Below are 14,622 nucleotides of genomic sequence, written 5' to 3' on the forward strand. Positions count from 1 at the left end.
ATGGGATGGGACTTTTAGTTTTCACTTTAGTTTTTTTTTTTTTTTTTTTTTTGAAACACTCTGTTGCCGAGGCTGGAGTGCAGTGGCTTGATATCGGCTCACTGCAGCCGCCTCCCAGACTCAAGTGATTCTCCTGCCTCAGCCTCCCGAATACTGAAGACTACAGGCGCCCACCACCACGCCCGGCTAATTTTTGTAATTTTAGTAAAGATGGGATTTCACCATTTTGGCCAGGCTGGTCTCGAACTCTTGGCCTCCAGTGGTGTATCAGGCTTGGTCTGGTTCTGATTGTCCTTCAGTCCTTGGGGGGTGTCAGACATGCAAATCTCCAATAAATAGAGAACACGGCCTCACCCTGCAGGAGGCCTTTGGAGTGGAAGAGACATGCCCAGTGAAGGCTTGAGGGAGGTATGGAAGGGACTCTGAAGTGACACTCAGCTCAGAGCCTTTGGTTTCTTATCCAGGCTCCGTTGGCCAGGACGGTTCAGGGTGGGATTCTCACCTGCAGAGTGAGGGAAGGGACTGCATGATCTTGGGCTCTGCCAGCTGAAGAGGTGGTGGTTCCAGAAGGGAGGGCTTTGCCTGCCCCACCACACCTACAAACACTCTCGCCAAGGGCCTGTGAAGTGTTTGTCCCCAACATTGGTGGCTTGTTTCTTCAGCCATCTTGGCTATCACCTGGGGCTTGGAAGCATTCTTTAGTAGAAACTGAGGTCCTCATTGCATCTATTAACTGCCATAGCACCTGTAGGTGATGGCAACATGACAAGGCGTTTGTTTTCACCTTTGCTCCCTTTCCTACCCTTGTTTCCTGGCACTCTTGTACCTAAGGATTCTACCAGGAAGCTAATGACTTGGCCTTGATTTGGGGATTCCTGGTGTGCCGTTACCCATGTAGGCCCATCTTGGGGAAAGTGTCACCCCACCAGTTCACTGGCCTATTATATTTCCCCCCATATCTCTCTCTTCAAAGGATGCCAAAGTGGATTCCTGTTCAGTTGGTCGTTGCTGAGTGCCACCAATCACATCCTGGTTTCTGTGTTGGGGAATTGCTTTCTATTTTTCTCAGAAAAATTTATTTTTCTTTACTTTTTTGAAATTTTCAATTTCATAACCATTCCAGAAAAATTAATTTATATTTAAAATTTGTAGGACAGATGCAGTGGCTCATGCCTGTAATTGTAGCACTTTGAGAGGCTGAGGCGGGTGGATCATCTGAGGTCAGGAGTTCAAGACCAGCCTGGCCAACATCGTGAAAATCCCGTCTCTACTAAAAATACAAAAATTAGCCTAGCATAATGGCGTACACCTGTAATCTCAGCCGTTCAGGTGGCTGAGGCTCAAGAAGCCCTTAAACCCAGGAGGCAGAGGTTGCAGTGAGCTGAAATCACGCCACTGCACTCCAGCCTGGGCAACAGAGCAAGACTGTCTAAAAAAAAATAAATACAATTCACACATAGTAAAATTCATTTTGGCGTTCAGGTCTGTGGTTTCATAAAGGCATAGAGTCACGGATTCACCGTCACAGTCACACAGAACAGGTCTGTTGTCCCCCAATTCCCTCTCGCCCCTAACCTCCAACCCTTTAATTTTGCCTTTTCCAGAAGGTCGTGTAAGTGAAATGATACAGTAGTCAGGCTTCTTCCATTTAGCGTGAAGCATTTGAAATTCGTTCATGTGTTGCATGTCAACTTTTGGATCCTTGTGTTTAATGCTGAGTAGCATCCATTATACGGATGTGCCACCGTTTGTTTGTCCATTCTTTCGTGTATCATAATAGCAGCCTTTTCAGATATGTCCCTGTTAGACGGTGAGGCACTAGGGATTGGAGGTGCTAAGTAGCAGAGGTGCCTTTTTTTTTTTCTTTTTTTTTTTTTTTTTTTTGAGACGAAGTCTTGCTCTGTCGCCCAGGCTGGAGTGCAATGGCGTGATTTCCGCTCACCGCAACCTCCGCCTCCCCAGTTCAATTGATTCTCCTATCTCAGCCTCCCGAGTAGCTGGCCTTCATGCCCAGCTAATTTTTGTATTTTTAGTAGAGACGGGATTTCACCATGTTGGCCAGGCTGGTCTTGAACTCTTGACCTCAAGTGATCCGCCCACCTCAGCCTCCCAAAGTGCTGGGATTACAGGTGTGAGCCGCCACACCTGGTCCGAGCTGAATTTTGATCTAACCCCAAATCCAGGGTTCTTCCCCACCACATCAAGGAGCTGATTTGGTTAAATAACCCAATTAGCATTTCTTTACTGCCCATCCAAGAGGTTGCCAGGTTCCTAGAGTTGATGGAAAATTCTCTTTTACCTGGTGCCTGAGGATGGAAGGAGGAGAACGTACTCCACAGTTGATGCCTCATCATATGTGCTTCTCTTTACTGGTGTGGTAGCAAGCTCACCAGATTTAGCATTGATGGGACTGCCCAAACCATACATTATTTAAGCAAAGAAATTTGTCTAAGTTACTGCCAGGGTTGACTGCATTGGGTTATCAGTCTGCTAGTGTAGTGGTGTAGCAGGGGCAGGAGCAGCCTGTTTCATGCCCTGGAACAACCAGCCAGGAAAGATCTAACCCTTGGCCCTTCCTCCTCAGTGATGTCCGAGCTCAGTGATGAAGCCAGCGAGCCGGAACTCCTGAACTGCAGCTTGTCCATGTGGCATGGGCTGGGGGCACAGGTCAGCCGGGAGGAGCTGGATGTCCCTCTGGATCTTCACACAGCTGCTTCCATTGGCCAGTATGAAGTGGTGAAGGAATGTGTGCAGCGGTAAGAGATCGCGGGAGCTTCCCTGTCACATTTTGAGTAGCGCAGTAATGGCTTCGGATCCCACGTGATGGGGCTTTGCACACAGATGTGGATGTGTAATGCGTGTAGAATAGGTTAACCTGCTTATCTCAGGCAGCTGTCAGTAATTATTGATGCTGGCCACTGACAAAGAGGCAGTTGTTATTCCTGGGAAGAAAAAGAGGTGTAAACTTTGATCAGAAGCTTATAAACAGTCATTCTTTTTTTTTTTTTTTTTTTTTTTTTTGAGACGGAGTCTCGCTCTGTCGCCCAGGCTGGAGTGCAGTGGCGCAATCTCGGCTCACTGCAAGCTCCGCCTCCCAGGTTCACGCCATTCTCCTGCCTCAGCCTCCCGAGTAGCTGGGACTACAGGCGCCCGCCACTGCGCCCGGCTAATTTTTTCTATTTTTAGTAGAGACGGGGTTTCACCATGGTCTCGATCTCCTGACCTTGTGATCCGCCCGCCTCGGCCTCCCAAAGTGCTGGGATTACAGGCGTGAGCCACCGCGCCCGGCTAAACAGTCATTCTTTTTTTTTGTTTTTTTTTGTTTTTGTTTTTGTTTTTTTTTTTTTTTTTTTTTTTTTTTTTTTTTTGTTTTTTTTTTTTTTTGAGACGGAGTCTCGCTCTGTAGCCCAGGCTGGAGTGCAGTGGCCGGATCTCAGCTCACTGCAAGCTCCGCCTCCCGGGTTCACGCCATTCTCCGGCCTCAGCCTCCCGAGTAGCTGGGACTACAGGCGCTGCCACCTCGCCCGGCTATTTTTTGTATTTCTTAGTAGAGACGGGGTTTCACCGTGTTAGCCAGGATGGTCTCGATCTCCTGATCTCGTGATCCGCCCGTCTCGGCCTCCCAAAGTGCTGGGATTACAGGCTTGAGCCACCGCGCCCGGCCTAAACAGTCATTCTTTAACCAGACTAATTTTATTCACTAATTGCAGAAATGCCCAAACAAGCAAGCAAAATAAAAATAAAGACAGAAAGAGAAGGCTGGGCACAGTGGCTCATGCTTGTAATCCCAGCACTTAGGGAGGCCGGGGTGGACGGGTCACTTGAGGTCAGGAGTTTGAGACCAGTCTGGATAACATGATGAAACTCCATCTCTACTAAAAATATAAAAGTTAGTTGGGCGTGGTGGCATGTACCTGTAATCGCAGCTACTCAAGAGGCTGAGACAGGAGAATTGCTTGAACCTGGGAGGCGGAGGTTGCAGTGGACTGAGATTGCACCACTGCACTCCAGCCTGGCGACAGAGTGAGATTCCTTCTCAAAAAAAAAAAAAAAGAAAAAAAGCAAAAGGAAAGTGATCCCTGGCCTTCTTTTCCTGGAGGGTTCATTCGATCCCTGTGATCCCTGTTCCCCTCTAGCTTCTGCTACTGAGAGAGGCTGGGTTTTTCATGCCTCTGGGAAGTGGCCTCCTGACCTCACTGCCCACCTGCCTTTTGCTAATCTGTATGCAATAGTTAGAGACAATAAAAAGCCCCTGGCCGGGCCCATGGCTGAGTCTTGCCCATAGCAGAATGTGATCATCTTGTTTTTGGAAAAGGGTAGTCTCCTCACTTCTACCCCCTTATGTTCCACACACTGCCTAACTCTGTCTCCTGGTTCTCATTTGATATTGTGGTGCAGTGACATCTCTCCCTATCTCCGCGTGCCTCTTCCAGTTCCCAGTGAGCCAAAGCAAAGCCTTGCTGAAGCCCCAGGTCTCCGGTTCCCAACTTGTGGCCCTCACTTAGACATACCCAGCCCATGGAGCGCCGGTGCAGCTTGGTACAGGGTAGTCTGTTGTGCTCCCCCTGCAGGAGGCTGTAGGCATAGGCAGTTGGGTATGCAGTCAGTGCGACCCCTCACAGGGTCACGTTTGGAATTCTCAGGCTCCTAAGTCTTTGGGTGTCCTGTTAAGATGCACAGTCCAGAATGGCTCCGCAGAGGAGCAGCGGGAGGTGTTTGTGTTGTGGTGGGATTTCACTAGCTGAGGTGGAGGCTTGCTGACAGTAAGCACGGGATGGGGCCTGAGGGGAGACGGGGGCATCAGAAGGGAGGGGTGGGACTGAACGAGGAGTGGTGAGAGAGCCCCAGAAAGGCGCTCTGCTGTTGTGTAAAGGAAGATAGTGTTAGGACGAGCTGGGTGCATTCGAGCCCTGTTGCAGAAGCATCTCCATGCAGCCCCCTGGCCTGGTATCAGGACCTTCTGGAATGGCTGCCTGGGTGTGCATCCCAGAGTCACTGAGGGCTGCCAGGCAATGGAAGGTAGTTGCCTGGTGTGGTCTAATAGGTGAATCCCGGCCGGGCGCGGTGGCTCACGCCTGTAATCCCAGCACTTTGGGAGGCCGAGGCGGGCGGATCATGAGGTCGGAAAATCGAGACATCCTGGCTGACACAGTGAAATCCCGTCTCTACTAAAAAAATACAAAAAAATTAGCCAGGCCCACGTGGTGGCGGGCACCTGTAGTCCCAGCTACTTGGGAGGCTGAGGCAGGAGAATGGCGTGAACCTGGGAGGTGGGGGTTGCTGTGAGCCGAGATCGCACTGCTGCACTCCAGCCTGGGCAACAGAGCGAGACTGTCTCAAAAAAAAAAAAAAAAAAGTGTGAATCCCACAAAAGGGACAGATCCCGGGGTTCAGTCTCCAGTTGTTACCCCCACTGCAGGCAAGAATTGGGGAAGGGAAAAAAGACCTGTGGGGGTTAACCCTGTAGGATCCCAGGTAGCCATGCAAGTGGGTATTGTTTTAAACGTGACTCCCTTGTCCCAACCCCAAAGTCATGACTAGGAAGCCCACAGTTTTTTCCCATGGGAAAATGCATTTCCAGAATTTTAACGGAAGTCAGTGAGAAAGATGGGATTCTTTGGTCACAGATTTTTCAAGAATGTTTATTTAGGGTGAGGTGACAAAGGATGAATCAGTGGCGGTGGGACTTGTCCACGGTGGAGTCCTTTCTTTCCTCACTGCTCCTCTCCACCTAGCACTGGGCTAGTAGATGCCAGTCCTGCGGTGGTCAGGGTTTTTCAACTGTGGCTGTGTTGACAGTCCATGCTGGATCATTCTTTGCTGTGGGGCTGTCCTGGGCACTGTGGGATGTTTAGCAGCAGCCTTGGCTTCCACCTGCTAAATGCCAGCAGCCCTTCCCTGCCCAGCTGTGAGAACCAAAAGTGCCTCCAGACGTTGCCAGATACTCCTTGGTTGAGCGCCATCTGTCTGTCTGGTGGTGTGAAAGAACATAGCCGGCCTCGGGCTAGGAGGATGCAAAATCAGCGCAAGGAGACAAAGGCTCAGGGCCTCACGAGGCAGTGTACGAGCAACTGTCAGCATTTCTCTGCCTGCCTGCCCCCAATCCCTACAACGTCCAGGGTGGCAGATAACTTCTACTTCCTGTCAACTCATCCCGCCTGGCCTAGGCTCGCCACCGGCTTTGGCGAACCCCACATGTGAGGCGGCTGGCCATGTCTAGCGTATCTTGCGTTTGTTTAGGAGAGAGTTAGATTTGAATAAGAAGAACGGTGGTGGCTGGACCCCGCTGATGTATGCCTCCTACATTGGCCACGACACCATCGTGCACCTGCTGCTTGAGGCGGGGGTGAGTGTGAATGTGCCGACCCCAGAAGGGCAGACTCCACTGATGCTGGCCTCCAGCTGTGGCAACGAGAGCATCGCCTACTTTCTCCTCCAGGTGAGCTACGAGGGAACTCAGGCCCAGAAACCTGAGGGGCTCCCTGACCGCCCTGACAGAGACGCAAACCACTGCAGGCCATGGTGTTCTTGTGTGCTCGTGTAATCATTTCTGATTCTTGCAGCATGGCCGCCTGGAGGGCGCCCGCCCCACGCAGAGGAGATGAGGCCGTAACGCACGTTCTGTGTTCTCTTGAAGCAAGGTGCAGAGCTAGAAATGAAAGACATCCAGGGCTGGACGGCCCTTTTCCACTGTACCAGCGCCGGGCACCAGCACATGGTCAGGTTCCTCTTGGACAGTGGAGCCAATGCCAACGTGAGGTGATTGCCACGTCTTTAGTGGCCACAGGAGTGGCCTAGGTGTCATCTGACTCTAAGGAGGTTGGCTCTGGAGGCAGCTAACCAGAGTTTAGGGCCACCCTGCTTCGGCAGGAAAGGCTCAAGATGAGGGGTAGGACGAGAGTCCTTCCAGGCGTGGGCCTTTTCCCACATCTGTGAGTGCATCTCTTCAAGCCCTCTCAGCTTCCTTTTCTTTATCTGAAACCCACCTGGGTCATAGAGTTGTAAGAATTACATGTTTTATTGTATGCCAGGGGCCTAACATACTGAATGGCATTTAAATGTTATACATTACATGCAAATTCCTTCCATTTTCTTGTCTTTTGTATGGATGAGATGAGGTGATGCTTTAAAAACAGTCATGAGTTTTGGCCGGGAGTGGTGGCTCACACCTGTAATCCTAGCACTTTGGGAGGCCAAGGAGGGCAGATTGTGAGGTCAGGAGGTCAAGACCAGCCTGGCCAACATGGTGAAACCCCGTCTCTACTGAAAAAACAAAAATTAGCTGGGCTTGGTGGCGGGCGCCTGCAGTCCCAGCTACTCAGGAGGCCGAGGCAGGAGAATCACTTGAAACCGGAAGGCAGAGGTTGCAGTGAGCTGAGATCATGCCTTTGCACTCCAGCCTGGGCAGCAAGAGCAAAACTCCTCAAAAACAAACAAACAAACAACCAGTCATGAATTTTATAAGTTGGAAGTGGGATTGTTGTCTAAAGCTTGTTGTGATAATAATCACCTTTGAACAAACGCAGTGGGTACCAATGCAGACCCACCCTGGCTGTCATCCATCCTAAGACACCCCATAATTTTGTATGCCACTGAGAAAGAAAAAATATGCTACTAATTAACATTCAACTCACCTGTTGGTTTAAAGATGTTTTCTGACTTCAGAGATGTTAAAATATGAACACTGTGTGTCTTAGAATGGATGAAAACCAGCATTTCCCATGCATGGTTCCTGACTTCTAGACCAGCATGAGACAAGGAGGGATTCGGAAGCCCTCTGAAGACAGTGCCGAGTTAGCATAACCAAGTATGAAAAGCAAGCTTCAGGAGCTAAGCGTAGCAAGGACAGCTTAGATCATTAGTACCTGAGCTTTTCAGAGTGGGTTCGTGGAGGATGTTGAACTTGAAGCTAGGATTTGGATGAATGGATGGGAGACGTTGGCTTTCTGTGAGGAGTAAGGAGTCAGAACTGCTTTTTGAATATGATTGAGGTGGAGATTTCAGAGGTAGCAGAGAATAGCCAACAGGAGGGATGATAGGCAGACATCTGTCTTTAGGACAAAGACCAGCCCTGGGGACAGAAACCAGAAGAGTAAATGGAGCTGATGTGTTATTCTCATCTCACCTGTTAATTCTTGAAAGGGAGAGAGAGTGTTCTACACTGAGGGTTCGGTGATTCGTGCACTGCCCTGGGTTTATCTTCAGCAGGGAGTTTTTGCCTGACAGAACTTGTCTCTGCCAATCATCTGACTGTGGCCCACATCTTGCAGGGAGCCGATATATGGATTTACTCCTTTGATGGAAGCAGCTGCGGCTGGCCATGAGATAATCGTGCAGTATTTTCTGAATCACGTAAGTGACCCTGTTTATTAGCATGTAATGTAGTCACAGCAAATGAGGAACCATATTACTGAAGTATAAGCTATTACAGAATTTTCCTTTGCACAGAAATAACTGCTTTTCGTTCATTTATTCAACACATTTTCTTTATCTCTTGACGCCCGGTGTTGAGTGGTGCTTTGGCGTTAAGGGTACGATGGTGAGTAGAAATAGACACCTATTCCTGTAATAATTTTGAAAATACTATTTGAAAAATATGGAAAAATATTTTAAAAGTACATAGCACTCATAATCCTGTCACTTAGAAAAATTGTATAGAATGAGAAGGTAGAGGCCAGGTGTGGTGGCTCACGCCTGTAATCCCAGCACTTTGGGAGGCTGAGGCAGGTGGATCACGAGGTCAGGAGATCAAGACCATCCTGGCTAACATGGTGAAACCCCGTCTCTACTAAAAATACCAAAAATCAGCTGGGTGTGGTGGCGGGCGCCTATATTCCCAGCTACTCGGGAGGCTGAGGCAGGAGAATGGTGTGAATCCAGGAGGCGGAGGTTGCCGTGAGCTGATATCGCGCCACTGCACTCCAGCCTGGACGACAGAGCGAGAGAGACTCTGTTTCAAAAAAGAAAAAAAAGGCAAAGATCTTTCTCTCTTTTTCAGCCTCCCTAAGATACCCACTTGGTTTGGGAAAGAGCTGCCCTGGGGCTTTTCCTCTGCTGTGGAAAGGTGTGTCTGTAGGCAAGTGTGTGCACATTGCTTTGTGTTTGAACAAAGTGGGATTCTACTTTTACTGTGTCACTTAGAGACATCTCATGTTTGTACAGTATTCCGTGTACAGTCTGCACCAGTTAATTCAATGAGTTTCTTATTAGTAGAAACTTAGTTTTCAACATTTTGCAATTATAAACAGTGCTCCAGGAATATCCTTTTACACAAAGCTTTAATACACTTACAGTTGTTGCTGTATATTGTATTTCTATTTTATTTTATTCTTTTTTTGAGACAGGATCTTGCCCTGTGTCCCAGGCTGGAGTTCAGTGGCGAGATGATGGCTTACTGCAGCTTCAACGTCCTGGGCTCAGCCCCCAAGTAGCTGGGACCACAGGTGCATGCCAGCACGCCCTGGCTACATATTTAATTTTTTTTTTTTGGTAGAGTTGGGGGTCTCAGTGTGTTGTGCAGGGTAGTCTTGAATTCCTGAGCTTAAGCGATCACCTCAGCCTCCCGAAGTGCTGGGATTACAGGTGCAAGCCTGTCCACACAGAACCTTGTACATAAATATTCATAGCAGTATTATTCATAATTGCCAAAAAGTAGAAACAACCCACAAGTCCATCTACTGAGGAATTGATGAACAAAATATCTATCTAAATAGCAGGATATTATTCGGCCCTACAAGGTAGTGAAGTTCTGATGCATGCTGCGGCATGGGTGAATCCTCAAGCATTAGGCTGGGCTGCGTGCAGTGGCTCACGCCAGTAATCCCAACACTTTGGGAGGCTGAGGCCGGAGGATCACTTCAGCCCTGGAGTTGGAGGTTGCACTAACCTATGATTGCGCCACTGCACTCCAGCCTGGGTCACAGAGTGGATCCTGTCTCAAAAAGAAAAGGGAAACATTAGGCTCAGTGAAAGAAGCTGGACACAACAGGCCACACACTACCTGATTTCATTCATATGAAATGTCCAGAATAAGCAAATACATAGACAGAAAATAGATGAGTGGTTTCCTGGGTCTTGGGGGATGGGAAGATTGGGGTGATAAAAATGTGCTAAAATTGTTTGTGGTGATGGTTGAACAACTGTGCATGTACTAGAAGCCATTTAATTGTACATTGTAAGTGGGTGACTTGTTGGTATGTGGATTATATCTTTATAAGGCTGTTAAACCCAATGAGGGGAAGTTCAGGCGGTCCTAATGAATTCCCACTACTAAGGTTGTCTCTCGTCCTGCCCACCAGTCGTATACAAAGGTGCCCATTTTCTCATGTCCTCACCAGCCCTGATGTCAGTCAGCCTTTTGTCAATCTGGCAGGTGAATTGTGGCATTTCATTTTGGTTTGTCCTTGTTAGTGTAGTTGAAATTTTTTTTTGGAGACGGAAGTCTTGTGCTCTCTCGCCCAGACTGGAAGACTCTGTCTCACAAAAAAAAAAAAAAAAATTTTTTTGGCCATTTGTATTTCTTTCTTTTTTTTTTTTCTTTCGAGATGGCGTCTCACTCTGTCGCCCAGACTGGAGTGCAGTGGCGCGATCTCGGCTCACTGCAACCTCCGCCTTCCAGGTTCAAGCAGTTCTCCTGCCTCAGCCTCCCGAGTAGCTGAGACTACAGGCGCCTGCCACCACACCCAGCTAATTTTTTGTGTTTTTGGTAGAGACAGGGTTTCACCATGTTAGTTAGGATTGTCTCAATCTCCTGACCTCATGATCTGCCCGCTCTGGCCTCCCAAAGTGTTGGGATTACAGGCGTGAGCCACTGCGCCCGGCTGGCCATTCGTATTTCTCTTATGAGTTGTCTGTTTATAGCCCAATTTTCTATTGGATAGTTTGTTTTTTTCTCACTTATTGGTGGGAATTTCTTAAATAATGAAAATTTCACATGGTATCTCTTTTTAACAAAGAATTTTGGGGCCGGGCGCAGTGGCTCAAGCCTGTAATCCCAGCACTTTGGGAGGCCGAGACGGGTGGATCACGAGGTCAGGAGATCGAGACCATCCTGGCTAACACGGTGAAACCCCGTCTCTACTAAAAAAATACAAAAAACTAGCCGGGCGAGGTGGCGGGCGCCTGTAGTCCCAGCTACTCGGGAGGCTGAGGCAGGAGAATGGCGCAAACCCGGGAGGCGGAGCTTGCAGTGAGCTGAGATCCGGCCACTGCACTCCAGCCTGGGCGACAGAGCGAGACTCCATCTCAAAAAAAAAAAAAAAAACAAAAAAAAACAAAGAATTTTGGGACAGAACATGCACGTGGTACACATGCAGACCAGAAGGCAGGTGCACCGCAGGCCTCTCCCCCACCCTGCCTGCATCTCCTTGGCACCCTCCCCAAGGGCGACTCTGGGAATACACTGGAATACACCCACACACCCATAGTCCTGCCCCGTGTGCAGCTGCTCACATCTTGCATTTTTTTTTTTAAAACTTAATCATGAAGATTGTTCTATATTGGTGTATAAAGAGATGGGGCCAGGTGCAGTGGCTCACTCCTGTAATCCCAGCGCTTTGGGAGGCCAAGGCAGACAGATCACTTGAGGTCAGGAGTTTGGGACCAGCCTGGCCAACATGGTGAAACCCGCCTCTACTAAAAATACAAAAATACAAAATACAGGTGGCAGGCGCTGTAATCCTAGCTGCTTGGGAGGCTGAGACAGGAGAATCACTTGAACCTGGGAGGTGGAAGTTGCGATGAGCCAAGATGTTGCCATTGCACTCCAGTCTGGGCGACAGAGTGAAACTATTTCTAAGTAAGTAAGTAGATAGATAGATAGATAGATAGATAGATAGATAGATAGATACATAGATAGGCGGGGTCTTGCTATGTCACTCAGGCTGGAGTGGAGTGGTGCAGTCTCAGCTCACTGCAGCCTTGAGGCTCAAGTGATCCTCCTGCCTCAGCCTCCCAAGTAGCTGGGACTACAGGTGCGTGCCACCACGCCCAGCCAATTTTTGTATTTATTTTTTGTAGAGATGGGTTTTGGCATGTTGCCCAGGCTGGTCCTGAACTCCTGAGCTCAGGCAGTTCGCCTGCCTCAGTCTCCCAAAGCACTGGGATTACAGGCATGAGCCAGCGTGCCCAGCCCCTTCTCTCTCTCTTTTTTTTTTTTTTGAGACGGAGTCTCGCTCTGTCGCCCAGGCTGGAGTACAGTGGCCGGATCTCAGCTCACCGCAAGCCCCACCTCCCGGGTTTACGCCATTCTCCTGCCTCAGCCTCCCGAGTAGCTGGGACTACAGGCGCCCGCCACCTCGCCCGGCTAGTTTTTTTTTTTTTTGTATTTTTTAGTAGAGACGGGGTTTCACCGTGTTAGCCAGGATGGTCTCGATCTCCTGACCTCGTGATCCACCCGTCTCGGCCTCCCAAAGTGCTGGGATTACAGGCTTGAGCCACCGCGCCCGGCTCTTTTTTTTTTTTTTGAGACGGAGTCTCGCTCTGTCGCCCAGGCTGGAGTACAGTGGCCGGATCTCAGCTCACTGCAAGCTCCGCCTCCCAGGTTCACGCCATTCTCCTGCCTCAGCCTTCCGAGTAGCTGGGACTACAGGCGCCCGCCACCTCGCCGGGCTAATTTTTTTGTATTTTTTAGTAGAGACGGGGTTTCACCGTGTTAGCCAGGATGGTCTCAATCTCCTGACCTCGTGATCCACCCGTCTCGGCCTCCCAAAGTGCTGGGATTACAGGCTTGAGCCACCGCGCCCGGCCGAGTACCCATTCCTTAAAATAAATCTGTGTGTGTGCGTATCTTCTATTGGTTCTGTTTCTCTGGAGAAGAACCCTAATACAAAGCGACATCTCACTGTCATTACAAAAGGCTTCAGCATGGCCAGTGGCTCACGCCTGTCATCCCAGCACTTTGGGAGGGTGAGGTGGGCAGATCACCTGAAGTCAGCCTGGCCAACATGGTGAAACCCCATCTCTACTAATAACACAAAAAGTTGCCAGGCATGATGGCAGGTACCTGTAATCCTAGCTACTTGGGAGGCTGAGGTGGGAGAATCACTTAAACCCAGGTAGAGGTTGCAGTGAGCCAAGGTTGTGCTACTGCACTCCAGCCTGGGCAACAGAGCAAAACTCCACCTCAAAACAAAATAACCAGAAAAGGCTTCAGCAGCATCAGGAAAGGCAGGAAGAGACAAATTAGCCTTTGAAAAATACTAATGTGTAGGTCTTACCCAAGAGATTCTGATTCCTTGACAATGCCCAGGTTTAACCCCAGAGCAGTTTTTTTTTTTTTTTTTTTTTTTTGAGACGGAGTCTCGCTCTGTCACCCAGGCTGGAGTGTAGTGGCCGGATCTCAGCTCACTGCAAGCTCCGCCTTCCGGGTTCCCGCCATTCTCCTGCCTCAGCCTCCCGAGTAGCTGGGACTACAGGCGCCCGCCACCTCGCCCGGCTAATTTTTTTGTATTTTTTAGTAGAGACGGGGTTTCACTGTGCTAGCCAGGATGGTCTCGATCTCCTAACCTCATGATCCGCCCGTCTCGGCCTCCCAAAGTGCTGGGATTACAGGTGTGAGCCACCGCACCCAGCCTCTCTTTTTTTTTTTATAGTGGCATGATATTCCCTGTAGGGATGAATCAGAGTTTTTGTTTGTTAGTTTTGTTTGTTTTTCTTTTGTTTTTTTTTTTTTTGAGACGGAGTCTCGCTCTGTCACCCAGGCTGGAGTGCGGTGGCACGATCTCGGCTCTCTGCAACGTCCACCTCCTGGGTTCAAGCTATTTTCCTGCTTCAGTCTCCCGAGTAGCTGGTACTGCAGGTATGTGCCACCGCGCCTGGCTAATTTTTTGTGTTTTCTTTTTAGTAGAGACGAGGTTTCACCATGTTAGCCAGGATAGTGTCGATCTCCTGACCTTGTGATCGGCCCGCCTTGGCCTCCCAAAGTGCTGGGATTACAGGTGTGAGCCACCGCGCCTGGCCGAATCAGAGTTTCTTTAACAATAATTTACAGATAGAATTAGGTCATTGCCAACCATTTGCTATTATGCACAGCGCTGTGCAGAATATCTTTGCACATGTGTCTGTAAACATGTGTGACCACATCTGTATGGTCCAGTACTAAAGGTACAAGTTTTGGGTGAAGTGTAAGTACCGTCTTAATGTGGATGTTGCCAAACTGCCATCTTCCACACCCACCACAGTAAGAATCATGCGTCTTAAATTATGAAGCACTCAATAGAGTAGAGACGTAAGATAGCCGACCACACGAACCCAGTACCTGTGTGTGACACACGTTAACCTCTCGCCTCATCTGCCTCAGCTCTTCTCCCATTGTGTTTGTAAAGGACACAACCAAAATCCCCTTTATATGCCTTTCTATTTCATCTGCCTTCCTCCTTTTCCAGAGGCGACCACTCTCCAGCTGCCAGTGTGTACCTCTCCGGTCCCTGATTTTATATTTTTATCACATACTGTGCATCCTTACACCATGTGTAGACTTGTTTTGAATCTTGAAAGATGGGTGTAAACCACATATCAGATTGTGTGTGTCATTCTGGGTGTAAACAGCATGTCAGATTGTGTGTGTCATTCAGCAGCATGTTGGTTCACGCAGGCAAAATGCACTCTAACAGCTCTGTGTGT

The 14,622-nt window shown here is 49.0% G+C and overlaps 2 protein-coding genes across 7 annotated transcripts in view; both read left to right on the plus strand.

The window, feature by feature from the left end:
- Positions 1-14,622, plus strand: part of UBALD1 (UBA like domain containing 1) — a 178,082-nt gene that overhangs the window by 48,309 nt on the left and 115,151 nt on the right. The window lies entirely within an intron of this gene.
- The window catches only part of ANKS3 (ankyrin repeat and sterile alpha motif domain containing 3), a 35,498-nt gene continuing 23,457 nt past the window's right edge, over positions 2,582-14,622 (plus strand). Inside the window, exons 1-4 of the mRNA XM_050774273.1 lie at positions 2,582-2,756; positions 6,241-6,439; positions 6,638-6,759; positions 8,271-8,352. Coding sequence (XP_050630230.1) covers positions 2,587-2,756; positions 6,241-6,439; positions 6,638-6,759; positions 8,271-8,352 — 573 coding nt within the window. The 5' untranslated portion in view covers positions 2,582-2,586. The remainder of the gene's footprint in view (positions 2,757-6,240; positions 6,440-6,637; positions 6,760-8,270; positions 8,353-14,622) is intronic.

This window comes from Macaca thibetana, chromosome 20 (genome assembly GCF_024542745.1).
Source record: "Macaca thibetana thibetana isolate TM-01 chromosome 20, ASM2454274v1, whole genome shotgun sequence".
NCBI lineage: Eukaryota > Metazoa > Chordata > Mammalia > Primates > Cercopithecidae > Macaca > Macaca thibetana.